General features: G+C 36.2%; 1 protein-coding gene across 12 annotated transcripts in view; it reads left to right on the top strand.

The window, feature by feature from the left end:
• The window catches only part of CAPRIN2 (caprin family member 2), a 42441-nt gene extending 19978 nt beyond the window's left edge, over nucleotides 1-22463 (top strand). For 2 of the 12 annotated variants that reach the window (XM_061125211.1, XM_061125218.1), the window contains exons 7-19: nucleotides 357-524; nucleotides 1431-1474; nucleotides 2358-3035; nucleotides 5641-5763; nucleotides 6941-7022; nucleotides 9267-9322; nucleotides 11574-11678; nucleotides 12966-13112; nucleotides 15609-15777; nucleotides 17139-17321; nucleotides 18055-18155; nucleotides 20340-20403; nucleotides 21542-22463. In XM_061125211.1, the coding sequence (XP_060981194.1) occupies nucleotides 357-524; nucleotides 1431-1474; nucleotides 2358-3035; nucleotides 5641-5763; nucleotides 6941-7022; nucleotides 9267-9322; nucleotides 11574-11678; nucleotides 12966-13112; nucleotides 15609-15777; nucleotides 17139-17321; nucleotides 18055-18155; nucleotides 20340-20403; nucleotides 21542-22110 (2489 nt within the window). In that variant the 3' untranslated portion in view covers nucleotides 22111-22463. Of the gene's footprint in view, nucleotides 1-356; nucleotides 525-1430; nucleotides 1475-2357; nucleotides 3036-5640; nucleotides 5764-6940; nucleotides 7023-9266; nucleotides 9323-11573; nucleotides 11679-12965; nucleotides 13113-15608; nucleotides 15778-17138; nucleotides 17322-18054; nucleotides 18156-20339; nucleotides 20404-21465 lie in introns of all 12 variants that reach the window. The other 10 variants (XM_061125219.1, XM_061125212.1, XM_061125223.1 and 7 more) reach the window with 10 other exon arrangements.
• Nucleotides 22464-22700: the final 237 nt, after the last annotated feature.

Raw genomic sequence — 22700 nt, 5'->3', positions numbered from 1 at the left:
TATTTTCTCCCAGCTCAGGGAATACATATGTGCTTTTTTGACATACTAGAGTCTTCAATTGGAATCTCTGATTTTTAGTCATTTTCCAAATGGTGGAAATGGAGGTCCAGAGAAACTTAAGTGACTTGTTAAAACTTTGGGATTCTGACTTTTAAAATTTATATTCATTCAGTAAGAGGTAATGATGGACTGCATATTTCCTTTTTATAGTATGACCAGTTCTTTAAGTATCCCCAATGTAGAATGTTATAATGACATATATCTAGGATAACATTACATTAATATTTCTATTTCAAATAATTTTCCATGAACTATTCAGCTTTTGTGATAACTAACTCTTAATCACTTTTTGTTAGACAAACACATGAAAGATCTACTCTCTAAATTGCTGAACTCAGGCTATTTTGAAAGTATCCCAGTTCCAAAAAATGCTAAGGAAAAAGAGGTATCATTGGAGGAAGAAATGCTAATAAAATCGGAGAAGAAAAAACAATTATTGAAGACTGAATCTGTTAAAGAGTCAGGTTTGTTGTGATCTCTGAGATTCTTTATAGTGGTTGCATTTTTAATACTTAACCAAATGAGTCAAATCATTGTAAAATGATTGCTTTGTTTTAATTTTATTTTCTACATACATAGAAATCTTTACTAGTCCCAGGGTAAGCCTAGGTTTAGGAAACATCTCTAGGCTTTACTACCATGATTGGCAGAGTGAATCTCAATAGAAACTTTAGGTTACACTTTGTTACAAAAGAGTATACTGTTAAAATGAGGCATTTATGGAATTTGAATGAATCTTTTCATTAAACTGTTAGGATCATTCATTCCATTTAAAGCTGTTTAAATGTAAGTTATAGTAGAGATCAATACTATATTGTAGGCCAAGAATATAAATAATCTAAGGTTAACATTACTGATCAAAGGAAAAAAATGCCAAAATCAGTTAAAGAAGTATGTTTTTCAAAATTCTACTTTTCTTGGAGAAGAGATACTTTAAGTAAGTAACACGTTTACTAATGATTGTTGAGGCTGGAAAGAAATATTACTTCTAAGAAGGTAGTCCAAGCAGCTTTCTGGTAGCCACTAGCAAGATTCGAGTGTTTCTCATTTATACCCCATGATACCAGAGCTGGTGTTTGTGGGTAAGGGAGGTAGTCCTATTTTCAGTCAGAAATTAGTTTGTAACTGCAGCTTGAATTCAGAAAACTGTCTTGCGTAAGGAGAGCGAGTAGCTCCAACTAGCCTCAGCCCACGTGCTTTTGACCAACACCCAGTAGTGAGAATTAACTTCTTCCATAAATATACTTAATTGTTCCATCCTTTTTCTATTAACTCTTCTGAAATTTGTTTCTTAAATGAATTATAGTGTAATCAGTCTGAAAACTTACGGTTTACTTGGTATTTATTTAATATTTCTTTTATTTTCTCAGAGTCTCTTATGGAACTGGCACAACCAGAGATACAACCACAAGAGGTAAGGTACTAAAAGGCAATTTTCAGTCAACTTTGGGTTTTGAGACTTGTGGGTAGTGTTGTGGTTAGAAACTGAGGCTCTGGATCTAGACTGCATAAGCTTGAATCCTGGCCTTGCAGCTTATTAGCTTAGTGACTTTGGGCGAGATACCTAGCTTAGCTGTGTCTGTTATTCTCCTGCATAAAATGGGGATAATGATAATACCTACCATATATAGTTATTGTGAGGTTTGAAGGATTTCACTTAAATTCTAAGTTACTTACACTTTGGCCTGGCATACAAGTTACAAGTGTTAGCTGTTGCTGTTTTTGGCTCCTGTACTGGAATTTAAAGATGAGTAGGATTTTGCTCTTGCCAGAATTTACTCATATTGGTAACAGAAGAAGGTATTTGTTCTCTTTCTGAAGTGACATTTTAATTCACGGAGGCTGAAAATAATGGAAGAAGCAGAATCACAATATGATTGATACATAATGGGAATAAAGAAAAGGCTGGTAGTTCAGGGAACATAAGGCTTCAGTATAAAGAGAATAACTTTGTATAGTTGAACTATCCTATGCCTTAACATTTAAGGGAGTCAGGTGGTCCGAAGGTGGCAGAGGCAGAATAACCTTGGTAAAAGGGCCTGAGTCAAGCAAATGTGGCACCGTGATGTGCTCTGCTTGCCAGTCTCAGGTGAGTCAAATGTCGATCACTGCTTTTGAAGTTTGTCTTTCTGTTAATTGAGGGGAAAGGAATGGACCAAAAAGGGGGAGACTCTCTTCAAGTAGGTTAAGGACAGAAATATCCTGTTAGCACAGTGGTTCAGACCAGTGGACATAGGAGTTTAGTACTGCCCCCAAGTTCTACAGACTGACTTGAGCACGTTTTCCCTCTGCTTTAGTTTCTTAACAGACGCTACATGACAGAAGTAGATTATTCAAGTAAACAAGATGAAGAGCAGTCTTGGGAAGCAGATTATGCTAGAAAACCAAATCTCCCCAAGTGTTGGGATATGCTTACTGAACCAGATGGGCAGGAGAAGAAACAGGAAACCTTCAAGTCCTGGGAGTCTTCTGTGAAGCACCAGGAGGTATCAAAGCCTGCGGTTTCCTTAGAACAGAGGAAACAAGAGATTCCAAAACTCAGGTCCACTCTGCAGGAAGAGCAGAAGAAGCAGGACGTCTCCAAAACCAAACCGACTCCTGGCCAGTGGAAGCAGGAAGCTTCCAAATCCAAAGCAGGATACGTTCAAGAGGAACAGAAGAAGCAGGAAACACTGAAGCCTTGGCCAGTTCAGCCACAGAAAGAACAGGAGCCAAAGAAGCAAACGCCAAAGTCTTGGACACCATCTGTACAGAGTGACCAGGACATCACCAAGTCATGGACCTCTCCCACGTGTGAAGAACAGGATTCAAGACATCCAGAGACTCCAAAATCCTGGGAAAACAATGTTGAGAGTCAGAAACACCGTTTAACACCACAATCACAGATTTCTCCAAAGTCCTGGGGAGTAGCTGCAGCAAGCCTCATACCAAATGACCAGCTCCTTCCCAGGAAGTTTAATACAGAACCCAAAGATGTGAGTTGATTCGTTTCAGTCTGTTCCTGTCATTGTAGGCATAAATAGAGATTTGTGATAATGATAATTTAAAATTTCTCTTTAGAAAAAAATCAGTAAAACCCATGTTAATATATAAAGTATTTCACTTAACCCTTTAATGCATAGTGTGTTTTTCCTAGAAAATTGGAAGCAGACTTAGTCTGTCTTTTGTGCCTAACCTGAAGTGAAATTTCTACAATTAGAAAATATTGGTTTAATGCTCAAGTTTTAATGACATGATATGACATCAAAATAATGATAGTTCAGAGAAGACTATAATGTGAAGTGAGATATGTAAATGCATGTCAAAAGGTGGGAGACCTTTTTCTGATGCAAGTTACATTTTTCTGTATTTTCTTCCTTCTCTTTCACTGACTTATAGTCTGTCCTCTTTGAATAAGGAACAAATGGACAGGAGAAGAAACAGGAATCTTTAATGTCCTGTTTCTGAAGAAGTAGTGGTTGGGGAGGGAGCTGGATTAGTTGTCTGTTTCTGTTTCAAAATAAGAATTTTCTGCAGATGAAAAGTATAGGTGTTTACCATTCTATAATTAGGTTTTGGAGTATGAGATTTGGTTCAAATATGAGGCCTCATTCTGTTAATAATAAATAACCCATGCTAGTAATATAAGGCTTATAATGAATAATCCTTAGATAAAGTGCTAGTCTTGTCTTTTATTAAAAGTTATTTATCACTATTTCAATGCAAACTTGTTGAAGACTTGTTATCACCTTGTTTGCTAAGAAGTGTGAACTCACCAGTGTTCTCCCTGTCCATCTCGTAGTGTTCCTGAACTTCCATTCCATTTTAGCCAGAAGTGAAAGTGTTAGTTGCTCAGTCGTGTCCAACTCCTTGCGACCCCATGGACTAGTCCGCTAGGCTCCTCAGTCCATGGAGTTTCCCAAGGCAAGAATGCTGGAGTGGATTGCAATTTCCTTCTCCAGGGGATCTTCCTAACCTGGGGATTGAACCCAGATATATTGAGGACCATGTATCTTTGGTCCTTTAACAGTTTGAAGAATATTTTTCTATGTTGCACAGGGAACTGTACTCAATAGTTTTTAATAACCTTTGTAAAGGAAAAGATTCTGAAAAAGAATACACACACATACATGTATATAAAACTGAATCACTGTGATGTACACCTGAAAATAACATGATATTGTATATCATAAATCAACTATACTTCAACTAAAAAGTTAGGGGGCAGAAAACATTTTGTTTAAGGAATTCAGATCATTGCACTTTATAAATTATGCCTGCCTCAATTCTACTTTTTGGGAAGAGAATTTTAGAGTTATTTGTCTCCTTTTATTTTCCTTTATTCCTCTTTAAGTGGTGATGTAATTTTAGCTTCATCCTGACCTTGCAGAAGATTGATAGCCTTATTTCATTAACCAGATATCATATGACAGTAATTTTTACATGATAGCTATCAATATTTTTGGAAATTTATATTTATAAACCAAATTTAATATTTCAATAAAGTTGCTCAAAAAACACAGTTAAAAATTCCAGTAGGTATAACAGTGCTGAGCCTTGACCATATTAAATATTGATACCCTGCTGTTTTTTGAATAGTATTTAAAATCAAGAATGTTTAATTGTAAAGGTCAGAACTCATTTATTGTACCTTACGGCACAGACATCATCATATTGAAGTTATAGGGTCTCTCAGTGACTGCAAGGATGTGTGTCTGCATAAACACATATTTGCCTCTATCTACATTGCAATCTCCACTGTCTTTAATATGGCTAAGTACAGTCAAGGGCAAACAAGAGTTCAAAGCCAAAAGACTAGATACATGAAATAAATCACCGAAGTTCATACTTTTCTCCTAAAAGAGCCTTTCATATATTTCCTTAGGGTCTATTAACTATTATTTTATAACGCTGTTGACGTAGCTTAGCTGTGTGATTTCTTAGTGAATTAGAAGGTGGAGAGGAGGAGCTGGTAGGGATCAGTTTGCTGATACCTGTAAGAAATCACCATAAACATGAGGTCTGTTTCAGCAATCTTAAGAAATTTAGCTGGAGGGGGACCACATTCTAAACATCAGTTGCCCCGCCAAAGTATACTTACTTTATAACAAAATATAACAATGTATTTCCTAAACTCTAGGATATATGTGTATACATTTTTATACCTTAATGTTTCTGAAATCAGATATATATTAAAAATGGGATATATATTTAATGTGATAGTAACTTTTTTCCTTGGAAAAAGGTCATTGAGGTGTTTTATATTGTAGGCAGTGGCATCATATGGAGAACGTAAGGTAACCGATGTCCACAATGAAAGAACTTTTTATCAAGGAAGTTCTGCTGTTATTGGCCTTCCTTTTAAAAAGATGATGTTTAGCAACAGTTCCCATTAAAGTTGTACTGAAGGGGGAAACATTTAAAGTTTGTTTAAATTAGTTAGAAGAGGCATTTATGTGGAAATTCTTTACCTGAGATAAACCTATAAATGAACACTGCTATGTATTTTGATTACATTAAGATGCAGTGATAAGCTAAGTTTCCTGAATCAAGCTGTTGAATTTGAACTTCACTCTTACACATTATGGGTTTATCTTGTAGGTGCCTAAGCCAATGCATCAGCCTGTAGGTTCTTCCTCTACCCTTCCAAAGGATCCAGTATTGAGGAAAGAAAAACTGCAGGATCTGATGACCCAGATTCAAGGAACTTGTAACTTTATGCAAGTATGAGTCATTATTAAGTGAATCTTAAATGCTAGTTATGGGGCTACTAGCTTCTGGTCTGAAGCATTAAATGAAGTTGTTAAGAGCATAGATTCTGGTGTTCAGAATGAGTATAAATCTCGTCTCTGCCACTTGCTCGCTCTGAGAGTTTAGGCAAGTTACTTAACTTTCTGCCTCAGTTTCTTTTTTGCAAAAAAAAATGAGGATAATAGTTCCTGTTCCTGTTTGTTGTGAGTAATGAATTAAACATGTAAGAAGCTTTAAGTGCTCAAACAATATTGCTGCTGTAGCTCATCAGTAGTTTCTGCTCAGACTGTGAGAACCTGTACTGTGCTTGGTATTTGGTAGATGCCATTGTGTGTAAATAATCATGACATTGATTGCCCTCAAAGAGTTTATATTTCATTTTATAAGATTGTAAACTTGAGTTAAGTCAATAGTTAAATGTCAAATTGTGTTATACAAACACATGCAGAATTTCAAAATATTGTGATGTTATTGAGCTAGGAAGTAGGCAATAGAGATTTTTCTGTGTTAATAGTGAAAAGATCTTGCTTTGGAGTTAGACCTGCATTTAAATCCACTTCTACCAATTACCAGTTATATAATCTGACAAACTCCCAACCTTCTACTTTTTTATTAAGTGAGAGAACTGCTTACTTCTTCAGATTATTTGATGATAAATAAAGGACCTAAAATATCACTACAAGTGTGTAAGTTAAGTACATTGGAAATATTTCCAGGATAACCAAGATAGGCACATGGGAGAAGAGAATGGCTTCTTGTCATGAAAGTATCTAAGAGCATGAGTTAGTTTAGTGGTTGAGATAAAATAATTAGAACTTCTCATTGGTTATAATAAAAATGAGGGCTCAGTCTATGCTAGGATTAATATTTATGTTTAAACCTTCAAGTGAGGAGTTTTCCTAACTTGGCCTTAGAATTACTCTTAGAGTTTTAATACTTGATAGTCTTAAGGTTTGACAGTTACTTTAGATTTACTTTTAATTTCTTCTCCTAAAAGACAAGTTATTAACATCTTAAGATAGTTATTAGATAAATTCCTATAGCTAATAAGCAGGGGTTTATGACAACATCATAAATAATTTAATGGTAATAGGTTTACCAACAAATGGTGATCTTTGTTTCCACTCATTATTTAAAATCTTATCTTTAGGAATCTATTCTGGATTTTGACAAACCTTCAAGTGCAATTCCATCGTCACAGCCGCCTTCAGCTACTCCAGGTAGCCCAGTAGGTATGTCCTCATTCTTAAGACTTGTTATACCTACAGCTGTTTGTTCCAATTGTTTCTTTTTTAAATAATTTTACTCTTGACTTGCTTCACTCCTTTCAACTCTGTACATCTAGTGTTGAGGCTTTCATCCTGTGAGTGAAATTATATCAGTGGTGTTTAGTGCACTGATTAACACTGCTTAACACAGGACTGGAAAAGGTCAGTTTTCATTCCAATCCCAAAGAAAGGCAATGCCAAAGAATGCTCAAACTACTGCATAATTGCACTCATCTCACACACTAGTAAAGTAATGCTCAAAATTCTCCAAGCCAGGCTTCAACAGTATGTGAACTGTGAACTTTCAGGTGTTCAAGCTGGTCTTAGAAAAGGCAGAGGAACCAGAGATCAAATTGCAAACATCCGTTGGATCATTGAAAAAGCAAGAGAGTTCCAGAAAAACATCTATTTCTGCTTTATTGACTATGCCAAAGCCTTTTTTTAAAAAAATGCCAAAGCCTTTGACTGTGTGGATCACTACAAACTGTGGAAAATTCTTAGAGATGGGAATACCAGACCACCTGAGCTGCCTCTTGAGAAATCTATATGCAGTTCAGGAAGCAACAGTTAGAATTGGACATGGAACAACAGACTGGTTCCATATGGGGAAAGGAGTATGTCAAGGCTGTATATTGTTACCCTGCTTATGTACTTCTATGCAGAGTACATCATGAGAAACGCTGGGCTGGAGGAAGCACAAGACGGAATCAAGATTGCCTGGAGAAATATCAGTAACCTCACATATGCAGATGACACCACCCTTATGGCAGAAAGCGAAGAAGAACTAAAGAGCCTCTTGATAAAAGTGAAAGAGGAGAGTGAAAAAGTTGGCTTAAAGCTCAACATTCATGAAACTAAGACCATGGCATCAGGTCCCATCACTTCTTGGCAATTAGATGGGGAAACAATGGAAACAGTGACAGACTTTGTTTTTTGGGCTCCAAAATCGCAGATGGTGGTTGCAGTCATGAAATTAAAAGACGCTTACTCCTTGGAAGAAAAGTTGTGACCAAGCGAGACAGCATATTAAAAAGCAGAGACATTACTTTGCCCACAAAGGTCCATCTAGTCAAGGCTATGGTTTTTCCAGTAGTCATGTATGGATGTGAGAGTTGGACTGTGAAGAAAGCTGAGCACTGAAGAATTAATGCTTTTGAACTGTAGTGTTGGAGAAGACTCTTGAGAGTCCCTTGGACTGCAAGGAGATCCAACCAGTCCATCCTTAAGTAGATCAGTCCTGGGTGTTCATTGGAAGGACTGATGCTGAAGCTGAAACTCCAGTACTTTGGCCACCTGATGTGAAAAACTGACTCATTGGAAAAGACCCTTTTGCTGGGAAAGATTGAAGGTGGGAGGAGAAGGGAGGACAGAGGATGAGATGGTTGGATGGCATCACCGACTCAATGGATATGAGTTTGAGTAAACTCCAGGAGTTGGTGATGAACAGAGAGGCCTGGCGTGCTGCAGTCCATGGGGTTGCAAAGAGTCGAACACAACTGAGTGACTGAACTGAACTGACTGAACTGATTAACACTGCACTAACACTGGTTAATCTGAATCTGGTCTGACACTTCAGAGTTCAGGCTTTTTGTTCTGCATTAGTTTATCTTAGGGGTGGAATGACATAATCAAAGCCATAGTTCAGCCGTAGTAAGCAGTATACACCAACGAGAACATTGGTGCAGTAATTCCTGGGTCGGGTAAGGAGAAGGAAGAGAGAGTAATCAATACAAGTGATAGACATTAACAGGAATAAACCAAACTGAAACTATGTAATTGAAAAATATATTTAATTTACATGACCAAAGAGAAAAAAAAAATGAAGAGACAGATGACTCCCCGCAAGGACTTACTTTGAAACTTGTAACAAAAAGTATATCAGCTAATTACTACTCATGATAGCTCAGATTTTATCTTTCAGATTACAGTTGCTGGTTTTTAAAAAGTCACAGTTCTTTTCTTTTGGAAGCCTTGAAATGCTGCTTTTGTCCATTTAACCATAAAACATTTTAAATATCACAGATGGAACTAGGACCCTTTTTCTCTATAATCCTCTAATTTTTTAAAGTTCTAATAGAGAGGACTTGAGACCCAGTTCTTCTAGATACTGCTTGGTTTTATAAAATATGAACTTTAGTTTCCATCCAGTTGGTATGCATAAACTTTTCTCTTCCCTCAGTAGTTTACTGTTGATTTCACTCTCCACAGCATCTACAGAACAGAATCTATCCAATCAAAGTGATTTTCTTCAAGAGCCATTACAGGTAACTGCTCCAGATTCATCTTTCATTTACTCTTTCAGGGGAAACTCTTGCTTTGGTATGAACAGTCAGACTCACTGATTCTAATATTCCTAACTAAATTATTGAAAATATTTTAAGGATATCTAGTTTTTTAGATCAAGTAAAACTGGTCCTCAAAAAATTCCCTAATGAACATGGGCAAGTCATCTGTTACAACAAAGAAGGACATTTTAGTAAGGAAAGAGCAAGCCTGAAGAATTCAGAGGTACTTTGGGAATCTTACTTTGCTGTTTAAGCTACCGAAGTCACTTAGTATATTGGCATAGTGTAAAGAGTATAAAGAAAGAAACTAATTTTTCTTAATTCATGGTTAGTCCCTCACCCCACTCCCTGCTTTAGCTAAAGAATTCCACGTTATCTGTTCTAGCTGTTAGATTTTGTATGAGGCTTTCCGTCAACAAGTTTAAGATTTTTTTTTTTTTGATAAACCAGTAGTCTAGGCTAATTGCTCTCAGAAGCATGCCTCTGCGGTGGCTGCATCAGAATCATTTGGTCACTTTAATAAAAATACATACAGTTGACCCTTGAACAATATGGGTTTGACCTGCTCAGGTCCTCTTATATGTGTTTTTTCTCCCACTAAATCCATACAGTACTACATTATCTGGGGTTGGTTTAATCTGAAGGTGCGGGACCACAGGTATGGAGGGTGGACTGTAGGGTGTGAGCATCTCCGAATTTTGGTAGCACAGCGAGTCCTGGACCCAGTCCCTGTGGATGCTGAGAGAGGACTGTATTGTTACTGACCACCTCAGACCTGTGAGGTTGGCATGTTCAGGGGTGCTGTCTACTCATCTATGTTTTTAGTCTGCTCCTTCGGTGAATCTTCACATTGATTTTTTGGAACCACTGGCTTCCATCATCATGCTTACTCAGAAATACTTAAAACAAACTCTAACTGGTCTATTTAAAGAGCAATAACTTGGAAGCAAAAACTGCCTTAACTTCTCAATAAATACTAATGTAAAGAATGCTTATCTTTTTTAACCTCTTAACTAAAATTCAAAGTCTCTTAAAGCTTAACTATCAGGTGTGCCAAATTGCCTTAGCTTGGTATTTGTGAATTTTTTTGGCAGTTGACTTAGTAGTGTTCCCACGACAGCCAGTAGCATTTATCTTGGGTGGTTGTCTCATTGTTTTAAAGAGGAGGCCAGAAGCAAGGCCTAGGTTTAAAAACACTTCTGTTTTATAATAGTTTGGTCAGATCTAAATTATACCTGTTTAAATATATAAAATGCTCTAAAGGATTAAAAAATTTTTTTCATAAGACCTTTTCCATGAGACTTTTTAAACCTGGTCCCCATCTCCTTCCCGAGAAGCAGCATATCATGATGAACTCTTGGAGAAGATGACTGAAACATAACTGCTCTGTTAACATTGGGTAACCCATTTATTACTTGGGCTTCTGAGAACTGAACTGAAGCATTTAGATAAAAGGAGTGGATTTACTGACACTTCGGACCTTGTGATTGCTAGAATTTTATGGATTTCTGTTATATTCCAATACCTGTTACACCATAGAATTCTTTCTTAGCTGCTTTCATAGTTTTTTTTAATTGGTTACAGTTATCAGACTTAGTTCCTAAGTGCCTTCTCCCAATTTTCATTTTATACATATTAGCTTTAATTTTTGTTAGGATTGTGGTGCCATTGTGATTTATGTAGAGCTTAATCCTTTTTATTTATACTTCTTCCTACTCCTTTAAGACACTGAGAGCACTTAGAGGAAAAGATAGTTGTCATGATTCTGGCAGACCCATGCTCGGAGCGTTAATGTACCCTGGGCTCATTGCCCAGGGAGCTTGCTGTAGAGTGCCTGATGGAAAATCTGGCCCCGGATTTCCAGGGCCAAGAATCTTGATAAATGAGGATGGAATTAGATGTGTAGCTTTGGTGACTAGGCCTGGAAAGGCAGTGTAGCTGGCTGCTTGGGTTTGAATCTCAGCTCTACCCCTTAATTTTAAAGTGATCTTGGGTAAATTATTTAACTTTCTTTGGTTCTGCCTGATTATGAATAAAATGGGAATAGTTGTACCTATTGCACAGGGTTATTGTTAGGAGTAAATATATTAATATGTGTTGAAGTGTTAAGCATAGCAATTGGCACTGCTGAGTGTTCAGTGAGAGTAATGTGTTAGGAAGGCCAGGGCCCATGAAATATAAAGTGAACAAATTGTGCCTTTTACAATGTTTTATATCTTCCTGTGTCTAGGCTGCTTCTTCTCCAGTTACTTGTAGCTCAAATGCTTGCTTGGTTACTACTGATCAGGCTTCTTCCGGATCTGAAACAGAGTTTATGACCTCAGAGACTCCTGAGGTAATAAGAGACCAATTGTCTTAATTTCATTTCTGACTTAAAGAATAGCAGAACCAGCTTAACATGTGAATTACAGGCATGATCAACTTAATGACTGAACATTTATACTTTACTAATGTTTGCTTTCTATTGATGTTGTAGTCCTGGAACTTACATAGGTAACTTTAACTTTATTGTGACTTTACCATATAAATAGACTTAATAGTGTATTAAATAGACTGAAAAGGCAAGTGTATTGCCTTTTCAGATATAATAAATTATATCCAAAATGCTAATATCAGAAAGATGAAAATTTCTAGGTAGGGGTAGGATTAGCTATTAGCTCAAGTTTCTAATTATATTTATATTGAAGGACTCCTTAGGAGAAAAATCTTTGGTACATATAACTGAAGACTCAATAACTTTATAGTGTTAATATTAGCACTGACTCAATCAGAATGAGTTCCATCCTCTTTTCGGCTAATTTTGTCAAAGCATTTTGACAGTATTATGTTTGTACTTTTGGTAGTTTTTGCTATGTTTGAGCAAATCCTTGAGATAGATATAGCATGGTAGGTAGATTTTTTTTTTATTAGTTTAGCAACTCAGGTTTTATTATTATTTCTTGGTTAACTATTATATAAGAATATGTATTCATTATATAAGAAAATAGTTTTTATGATATTGATTTGGTCTAAATTTAAATTAAGTGTTTGCCTCCTAATGAATCACACCTGTCTGCTTCATTCCCTCATTGGGATTGTTTTTTTCCTACATTTTAAGTATTTGGTTTTATAATCTGTTGTATCAAGGAGTTGCTAATTCCCTTAGTTAAGAGTTATTTACATTAGCTCAGGTTTGGTTTTTTTTTTTAAAGGCAGCTGACTAAGGAATCCACTAGTAAGACTTTGAAATAGAAAAAAGTTAACACTGACTAAGCAACTCACCCAGGGTTTTTTTTAAGCCCAATTCTTCTGTGTAAGTTTTGAATAATATTAGATTCTGAACTAGAAAATATCATTACAGGGTTTGAAAGGGACTAGGTCCTCATAAAAAGTTCAACCCCTCGTCTCTTAGACTGATTAGTAGTAAGATTCTCACTTAGTCAGCAAGCTGTGCAAAGCAAATACTAGTGTGCATGCTCAGCAATTGAGATTTGAAATTGTAAGCAGAAGCTGTTCTTTTGCATTCCTGTGTCCAAATGTCATCCTATAGGACTTGCTGACTTATGCCATCCTGGGGTTTAGTGTAAGTTAACTGCTTGTTGTATGACAGGTGATTGGCTGATACTGCATTTCTCCTCCCTAGGCAGCAGTTTCCCCAAGCAAGCAACCGTCTTCACTAGCTTCTCCAAATCCTCCCATGTCAAAGGGCTCTGAACAGGGCTTCCAGTCACCTCCAGCAAGTAGTAGTTCAGTAACCATAAACACAGCACCCTTTCAAGCCATGCAGACAGTGAGTATAAAACATGAATGATGATTGCAGTTGATTATTACATTTAAAAAGCTACTGTTTCTTTAATATTGGGTACTATGTGAAAAAATTTGCCTTTTCTATTACTCTTATTTGGACTGATAGAATTTGCGTTTGTTCAGTGGAAATATTGTTTGTGGAGGGAAGAGTGTTAAATCCAAAGCCTCAATAATTTTGAATGGATATTTTGTCAGGGCATTTACCCTTCTGAAAATTAGTGATAGGCAAAGCTGAGGAGACCCATATTAAAGAAATGAAATGTAAGTGAGAAACATAATTTTCTATACATAGCTTAATAATACTAACAATTACTAATATCACAGTTCTGGTACTCCATGTCATCAATACCCTGAAATATAGGACACATACTTGTGTGTTCTGTTACTGTTGAAGCTTTCATTTGATTTCATCTTCATGCATCTCATGCTGGGTTTTGGAGAATTATTCAAGATTTGTAAGGTATTTTGAATTACATATTTGTCTACAAGTTGTAGCTTAAAACTTTTAAAGATTATATTACAACTAAGTTTGTATATTTATTCTCTAAACCTAGAATAAATATAAAACTTTTCTTTAGAAGAACACAAAGTCTTAGCCAATAAGTACTCATCCTGATGGTGCTTAACGTCCCACTCCACATCCTTTTGAGTGACAGTGGTGAGATGGGGCCAGTGACGTGGCAGTGGGGAGCAGACACAACGCAGGGAGATGGGCTGCTGAATTCAGACACATGAATCCACTAATCTTATTACTCCTTGCTTGGCCACCTAGAAAGAGCTCAGTGTCCTTGCTTTCCCTCTATGCCTGTCAATTCATCCTACACAGTATTGTTTTTTAGTAAGAAAAACCCAAAAAACCAAGCTACATTGGTTTTACTAAGTTTTTCTTATTCCTAATTAAAAGCAAATAGTGTTCCATTATTAAATGAAATTGAATGTCCTTTACCTGACACTCAGTAACTTTTGAAGCCTGGTATAAATTGCCAGACTAGTCCCCTGGACTTGCCCTGTACATTCTTATCACAAATACCTCTTTTCCTCACACTGGTCTGTCTTCTCTACCTGTTTGGTTCCTATTCAGTACAAATTAGTTCTTATTTGTTCATTTACTTATTTATTCAACAAACAGGTAGTTACAAAGCCAGGCACTGTTCAACAATGCCTGGGTTGTAACAATGGAGAATAGATGGGTCTTTGTGCTTAAGAAGCTTATTCTTTATTATGGAGGTGGGAGGGCTAGAGAGAAAAATACTCATATATATATTATATCATATGTTATATGTTTTGAGGAAAAATGGAGCAGGATAAGGGGCTCGAGAGTAACAAAAGTGCTTTATTATACTCAGTGACCAGAGTCTGGTCAAATAATTGTCCTGCCACGTGGTAGAAATTCAGTAAATGGCAGATTTTTTGATTCATCCTCAGTTTCTAAAAAGTACCCTCTTCCCCTATGAAGTTTTCATTCTCAATAAGCAGCATTATGATAATATAATATCAGGAGAGTTAGTTGTTGTACTTGATTTAACTTCTGTCAGAAATCAAGTAGGAATTTTTTTTTTTTTTTACTGTGGTAAAATGTGCATAAAGTTTACTGTTTTAACCATTTAAAAATGTATAATTCAGTGGCATTAAGTACATCCACAGTGTTGTACAGCCATTACCACTGTCTTTTTCCAGAACTTTCTCATTATCCCCTTCTTCTCCTTAGCCCCTGGTAACTTCTATTCTACTTTGTCTCTATGAGTTTGCCTATTCTTAGGTACCTTATATAAGTGGACTCATGATATTTGTCCTTTTTGTACCTGGCTTATTTCAGTTAGCATAGTATTTTCAAGGTTCATCCATCCCTGTTGTAGCATGGATCAGAATTTCATTCTTTTTTATGGTGAAATAACATTCCATTGTACGCATATATCACATTCTGTTTACCATTCATCTGCTGATGGACACTTGTTTGTTTCCACCTTTAGCTCTTGTGAATAATACTATGCACATAGGTGTACACATATCTCTTTGAATCTCTACTTTCAGTTCTTTGGGTGTATGCCTGGAAGTGGAATTGCTGGATCATATGTTAATTCTACATTTAGCTTTTTGAAGAACCATCATACAATTTTCTACAGTCAGCTGTACCACTTTACGTTCCAGTCAGCATTGCATGAGGATTGTAATTTTACCCCACCCTCAGTTATATTTAGATTTTCTGTTTTTTGTTTTGTTTGTGTTTAAGTAATAGTTGTCCTAACAGGTGTGAAGTGGTATCTCATTGTGGTTTTGATTTATTTTTTTATCTAATGGCTAATGATGTTGGGCATCTTTTCATGTGCTTATTGGCCATTTATTGTCTTTGAAGAAATGTCTGTTCAAGTCCTTCGCCCATCAGACAGAAGTTTTTGAATGTTGCAGAGTTTTGCCGAATGTCATCCTTCATTATTTTCTATGAAACTTTGCAAATGACTCAGTGTACTCTGTCTTTAAGGTATTTAATGTTAATGCACCTCTGCCTCCACGGAAAGAACAAGAAATAAAAGAATCCCCTTATTCACCTGGCTACAATCAAAGTTTTACTACAGCAAGTACACAAACACCACCCCAGTGCCAACTGCCAGCTATACACGTAGAACAAACTGTCCTTTCTCAAGAGACTGGTAAGATCTTTGTGTATATTTTGAAGACTTAGATGAGAGCTAATTAAATGGAAAGCAAGTCTGTAGTGACATTTGAGCAGTCCTTTCCCGACTAGTAAGCATTATCTTTTCTCCTGTTCAAGTGCTGAGAAATGCTTAATGCCTTTTCCTCTCTTTAGTTAAGCTCACCTGTTACTTTTAACTTTTGTAGAGGTAGCACTTAGATGGCTGATTTAACCTTGGAGTAGGCTTCAATCTTTAAATCTGATTGCTTTGATTACCATCAGCAGTAGAGGTGCATAAGGCACTATGCAGCTGCTTTTATGAAGGTTTTGAAATCATTGTTAACTCTGTGTTAGCACAGACACATGGCTATCTGACCATTTCTCTTTTCTTCTCTCTTGAAATAGAGCAATGATTAATGTGAAGATACATATTTAACTTATTATGCTTATTCCACTCTTTGCTTAGAGATGGGAGGCCCTTTTGGTCTTTCATGCTATTATAATAGGTACATGAAAGAGCAGGCAACTTTGTAGTCATTTCCCAATCATAAGAAGTATTTATAGATTTTTAATGTTGGTATTTCAGACCCTTGTTGGGTTTCCTAAAACTTAAGCCTGAGCACACGAATTGAGCGTTCTGAGCACACGAATTGAGCGTTCTGAGCACTTGGTTAATTGCAAGAGGTAGTGAATATAAATCCCTGGACCTAGCCACAGACGACCTCCTTCTGTTCTCACCTGTGCTGTGAGAACATGACGAGCAGTGTACGTAAAGGATATTGTTTGTCATATGCCTTTTCAATTAAAGTATTAATAAAAGTTCACTTTCTTTTTCTCCATGAGGTGAAATATTTAGCCTGTTTTTTTTTTCTTATAAAAATATACATAGCAAAATTCATTTTAAACATCTTGAAGTATATAGGTTTTATGGCATTAAACTTAATCCAAGTTTTTGTGTGGCCAACACCACCATTCATCTCTAGAAATTTTTCATCTTCTCTATTTAGCACTAACTTCCCATTTCCCTTTGCTTCCAACCCCTGGCAGCCAGCATTCTACTCTATGAATCTGCTCTAAATACTTATCTTATATAAATGGAATCATACAATATCCGTTCTTTTGTAACTGACCTATTCCATTTACCATAATGTCTTCAAGAGTTATCCGTGTTATATTGTAGAGTGTGTCAGAATTTTCTAAGGCTGAATAATGTTTTATTACTTAAACATCTCTCTATATATACACATGCATATCTGTGGCACCTATTTTTTTAAAAAAGGGTTGTATTAAAGGTTTGCTCTTCACTGACTTCTAAGTATAAAGAACATTAAATTTTTATTACGTTTAACTCTTGGACTCTAAAACTGTTTCCTTAAGCAGCAAGTTTTCCTGATGGAACTATTCAAGTAAGCAATGGTAGCCTTGCCTTTTACCCAGCACAGACGAATGTATTTCCCAGACCCTCTCAACCATTTGTCAATAGCCGGGGATCTGTTAGAGGATGTACTCGTGGTGGGAGATTACTAACCAATTCGTATCGGTCCCCTGGTGGTTATAAAGGTATGCTCTGAATAAAATTTAATTATACTGAATTATTTTGTCTATATATTTATTTGACTCAAGCTGTTTTTACTTTACCTTGTTCCTTTTTGTTGTTTCTGTTTATAATGTAGTAGAGAATTCCCTATTTCTGCAAAATACAGTATTTCTAATGTATCTTTTGTCTATAACAGAGGAACTTTTTGTATGAAAAACAGATTGATCCTGTGACTTACTGAAGTAAAAGGTTGAACATTTTATTTTTTTCCAGGAATTAATTTTGGTTTTCATATTTGAATAATTTCTTTCGTTAATTGACCTGGCTGGCTCAAAACATGTTACAGTTAAGACAATACCCGTTTCCTAGTTTTTTTTGTCAGAGTATACCACAGATGATAACTTTGAGAGTATAATAGTGATACTCTTTTAAGTTAAATATGGTTCCAGGTATTCCAGTCAGTGCATGATATTAGCAAAAGTATGCTAGACCAAGGCTTTAACCACCATCCTTTCCCAACCCCATCTGTATCCCAGCAATAGTAAAATTCTACAGTTGGCTTATTTGAAGTCTGTGATATCTTTATAAATGTGTGTTTTATTGTGGAAATAATATTAAAGAGTTTGCTTAAAGAAGGCATAAATCTAGTGATGGCTTTATAAGCTCAGTTTAACTTTTTAAGTGGTATAGAACAGACTATTTAAAAGATTAGTGTAATTTTGCCCATAATTTTAATGTAAGTTGTTTATTTACTAGGTTTTGATACTTATAGAGGACCTCCTTCAATTTCCAATGGAAATTATAGCCAGCTACAGTTTCAAGCTAGAGAGTACCCTGGAACACCTTATTCCCAAAGGGTAAGAATAATTGTTATAATTGAACAATTGATGTTAAGTACAGTTGATATGAAGCTAGTGATTAACTTATAGCAGAGTAGTTTTGTAATGGCACTTTTATTACTATGGAGAGTTGAGTCGGGAGCTTTTCTAATAACCCAAGTAGGATACTGACAACTGCCTGTTACATGGAACTTAGGAGGTCTTAAGTGTGTTAGTTGCTCAGTCATGTCTGACTCTGCAACCCTATGGACTGTAGCCTGCCATGCTCCTCCATCCATGGGATTCTCCAGGCAAGATCTCCACTACCCAAGAGGGGATAACCATTTCCTCCTCCAGGGGATCTTTCCGACTCAGGGATTGAACCTGGGCCTTCTCCATTGCAGGCAGATTGTTTACCTTACCCTGTGAGCCACCCGGGAAGCCCAGGAGGTGTTAAGGACTTGATTAAGTTTGCATTAACTCATTTACTTCACCACTCTATAAGGGAAACTGGAGTTCAGAAACAAGTAACTTGTGTAAGGTCACTCAGCAAATAGATGGTAGAAATTATATGCAAGTTTCTTAACTCCATAGCCCATAGCCCATTACTATATTGCCTTCACTTTAACTTTTCTAGGTATCTAGTATAGGAAAGTCCTTTTTATTAAAAGTTTAATTTTTTGGTTAATTCTTTATTTGAATAGTTTAGATATTCTTTACTGTATGTGGTAGAAGATTGATAGGAAGATGTTAGACTTTCCACTTGAACAGTCCTTGGAAACTCCCTGTCTCTGATCATATCTGGATATGAATTTATACTACATTAGCATTTTAAGTTTTGAAGCTTTACAAGCCTTCAATTACATATGTGGTATTTTACTGAGTTCTGTTGTTAATATACAAAGGATCTGTACTTGGAGGCGCTTACAGTTACATGAGGTAAGATAGATGTCTGTACAGAGGCAGTATTAAAGAACACACTTTGGAGAACACACCATGTCACCTGAATGACTTGGGTTTGACCCTGGATCTTATCACTCCTCTTGTTGTGTGACCTTTGACATGTTATATAAACTTTTTGAGCTCTAGTTCCTTATCTTTCTTTTTTTTTTTTTTTTTTTAAGTCGCTCAGTTGTGTCCGACTCTTTGCGACCCCATGGACTGTAGCCTACCAGGCTTCTCCGTCCATGGGATTTTCCAGGCAAGAGTACTGGAGTGGGTTGCCATTGCCTTCTCCATAGTTCCTTATCTTTTAGATGGAGACTCATCAGTTTGAGTTACTTATATCTGAAGTGTTGAGGATTACTCTGAGAGAGTCTGAGGATTAAATGAAGTGATAGACATAAGTGCTTTGTATGAAATGCCAGGCATATATCAAGGATTCAGATACTATTATTACTTGATTGTCAGTACTGTGTGTGAAGAGAATATGTTGACTAAAACAAACTTCAGTAATAGCACATTTGTTCTCAGTACCAGTATTGTAGTATTTTTTGGTGCTGTTTTCAGTTTCTTATTGAGGAAACATAAGATATCAGTGATAGTAGTGTTCTTGGGGAGAGGATGAGGAGTTTGGGGTAGGAATATTAATTATTATTTTTATTGTGTATTTTCTTGTCCTATTGAAACTTTTTATTACATGTTAATAATTAATCTAATGACACCATTATTCTTTTCATGAATTGTACGGGGGCTTTTACCATACTTGAGAGTCAGTTTGAAATGTTTTTTGGACATTTTTTTGTAAGGATTCCAGGAAATAATATGTTCATATGTTATAATTCTTACCAATTTCCCTGTCAAAACAAAACCCTTAACACAGTTAACAGTTGTCATCACACTTTGGTTTATAAATAGAGAGACTGAATTAGTCTGTATTTTTGCTTTATTATGTCCTTTTGTATTGAGATGAGGCACAGAGGACCAGGCCAAATTTCTGAATTTCCCTCATAACCTAGCATTGTGTCTTTTATGTAGTGTTATCTAAATGCTTTCTTGTTTTTGCAAGTATTAGCATATCTAACCTGTCAAGTTAATTAACAGATGAAGATATATATTACTGTGACCCTTGTTTTGTTTTTCTTGGTGTCATCTGAGCCCCTTTGGTTGTTGTTGGAGAAGTCCAGATCAAAGGCTCAGAGGACTTAGTCTTACAGATTTATTTGCTAGTAATAACTATTTTGCATTTTTTGTGCTGAGGTAAATATTATGTGTTCATTTTAGGATAATTTCCAGCAGTGTTACAAACGAGGAGGGACATCTGGTGGTCCTCGGGCAAATTCGAGAGGTAAGGATAATTAACTGAGGAATTTATTTACCCAAAACATACCTCTAAATCTTTCTTTATCCTCTGTCAAGTTGTCCCCAAAGTATGTTGTTTTCAACATTTATCTTTTGAGGTTTTTGGTTTGCTTAAATGTAGTACGGAAGACCCAAGGGAGATATATTGGACTACTAGAAAGACTGTGGAGATCATTTGTCACTTTTAAGTGTATGTGGGTGTTGTGTATGTTTTAAATTTGTTTGATACCAGAGCATAATTTAACCTTAGGTGCATATTCACTATACCGACTTGGTATAGTTTTGGGTGATGTTTCAGGATGGTGGTTGTGGAATAATGGGCACTCCTAGATACTCTAATGCCCCTTAGTACATTGATAGATAAGAATAAACAACAATTAAGACATCATGACTTGAACAAAAGCAGGATACTTTAAATACTTCTAAAATGTGAAAGTACAATTAAAAGATTCAGTGTTAACTGAGAAAATAAAAAATGAAGATTAACTTTGTCACAAGAAAAGGGAATCTTTTTCTTTTAAGAAAGTAGCCACTATTCACATTATCTTTGCCTTCTATCTGAGCAGTGTTTTTGTACAATATTGAAACATTAAAATTTTATGATATCACATTAATTTAGAAATAAAGAATAAGCATTTATTATGGAACTTAGTACCGTAACAAAATGTTTGAATGTCTAGTTCTAAAAGTTGCTTCTTTTATGTAATCTCAGTTTTCTTGAGTCCTTCTCTGTTAGATACTTGGAGATTTATCACTGAGGAACTGATAACTCAGAAATATGGGCAAAAGATAAAGAATAGAGTGTTCATTCACATCTGGGTTTTACACTTTGCCAGTTGTAGCTAGTGCTAAGTTATCCAACCTTTGGGGGCCTCATTTTCTTAAAATTAAAAAATGAAGCTACTGGACAAAATCATTTAGGCCCTTTCTGGCTTTAGAATAGTAGTATAAAAACCTATTGTCAGAGAAATCTAGAAAAGTATACTGTAGCTCTACTTTATTGCTTTTTAAAAAACTTACTATAAAAATGCATTTTTATCTGTTTCAGTAGCCGACTAATGTTAAATATTGTGTTCAAAGCTAACTGCTTCATTATGAGAAACTCACTGTTGCTAATAAAACAGCAGGGTGGAGTGATTCTTCTCAGGTGAGCAGCCCAGAAAGAGACAACGAAACCTTTAACAGTGGTGACTCTGGACAAGGAGACTCCCGTAGCATGACCCCTGTGGATGTGCCAGTGACAAACCCAGCAGCCACCATACTGCCGGTACATGTGTACCCCTTGCCTCAGCAGATGCGCGTTGCCTTCTCAGCAGCCAGAACCTCTAATCTCGCCCCTGGGACTTTAGACCAACCTATTGTGTTTGATCTTCTTCTGAACAACTTGGGAGAAACTTTTGATCTTCAGCTTGGTAGATTTAATTGCCCGGTGAATGGCACTTATGTTTTCATTTTTCATATGCTAAAGCTGGCAGTAAATGTGCCACTGTATGTCAACCTCATGAAGAATGAAGAGGTCTTGGTATCTGCCTATGCCAATGATGGTGCTCCAGACCATGAAACTGCTAGCAATCACGCAATTCTTCAGCTCTTCCAGGGAGACCAGATATGGTTACGTTTGCACAGAGGAGCAATTTATGGAAGTAGCTGGAAATATTCTACATTTTCAGGCTATCTGCTTTACCAAGATTGAAAGTCAGTACAGAATCGACAATGAAAGGATATGGTGTTCTAATTAGTGGGAATAAGCAAAAGTAGTTCTTGCTCTTGTGACTGATTGGTTAAGGAAAATGTTTTCATTCCTAGAAGGAGGAGGAGGTCCTTACTTTTTGTTTTCCTCCTCATGGTGAAAAATTTCAAGCTGAATGACAATTAGCACTAATCTGGCACTTTATAAATTGTGATGTAGCCTCGCTAGTCAAGCTGTGAATGTATATTGTTTGCACTTAATCCTTAACTGTATTAATGTTCAGCTTATAAACTAACTGCCTCACGTTCAGGCAAATTATAATGCCTTGTTGTGCCTCAATAAAAAAGTTACCTGCATCTTCAGTGTTCTTATTTGATTAAACATTTAGTTAAGAGGTAAGATGTTTAGTTTTTAGTGTTCATCACTGATAACTCCCGGATGGGAGTCTCCATGGGTTCATACTGTTTATTTTAAAATAAGCCTTTTATATATGAGAGCTCCTTTGAGTTACTTTTCTGTTACTATACATATCATTCATCAAAATATTTCATCTGTTTTCCACTGCCCAAACCACATATTCTCCTTGAAGCTAT

The sequence above is a fragment of the Dama dama genome, chromosome 22, assembly GCF_033118175.1.
Source record: "Dama dama isolate Ldn47 chromosome 22, ASM3311817v1, whole genome shotgun sequence".
Taxonomy (NCBI): Eukaryota; Metazoa; Chordata; class Mammalia; order Artiodactyla; family Cervidae; genus Dama; species Dama dama.
The sequence above is the reverse complement of the archived record's forward strand: the minus strand, read 5'-3'. Positions and strand labels throughout refer to the sequence as shown.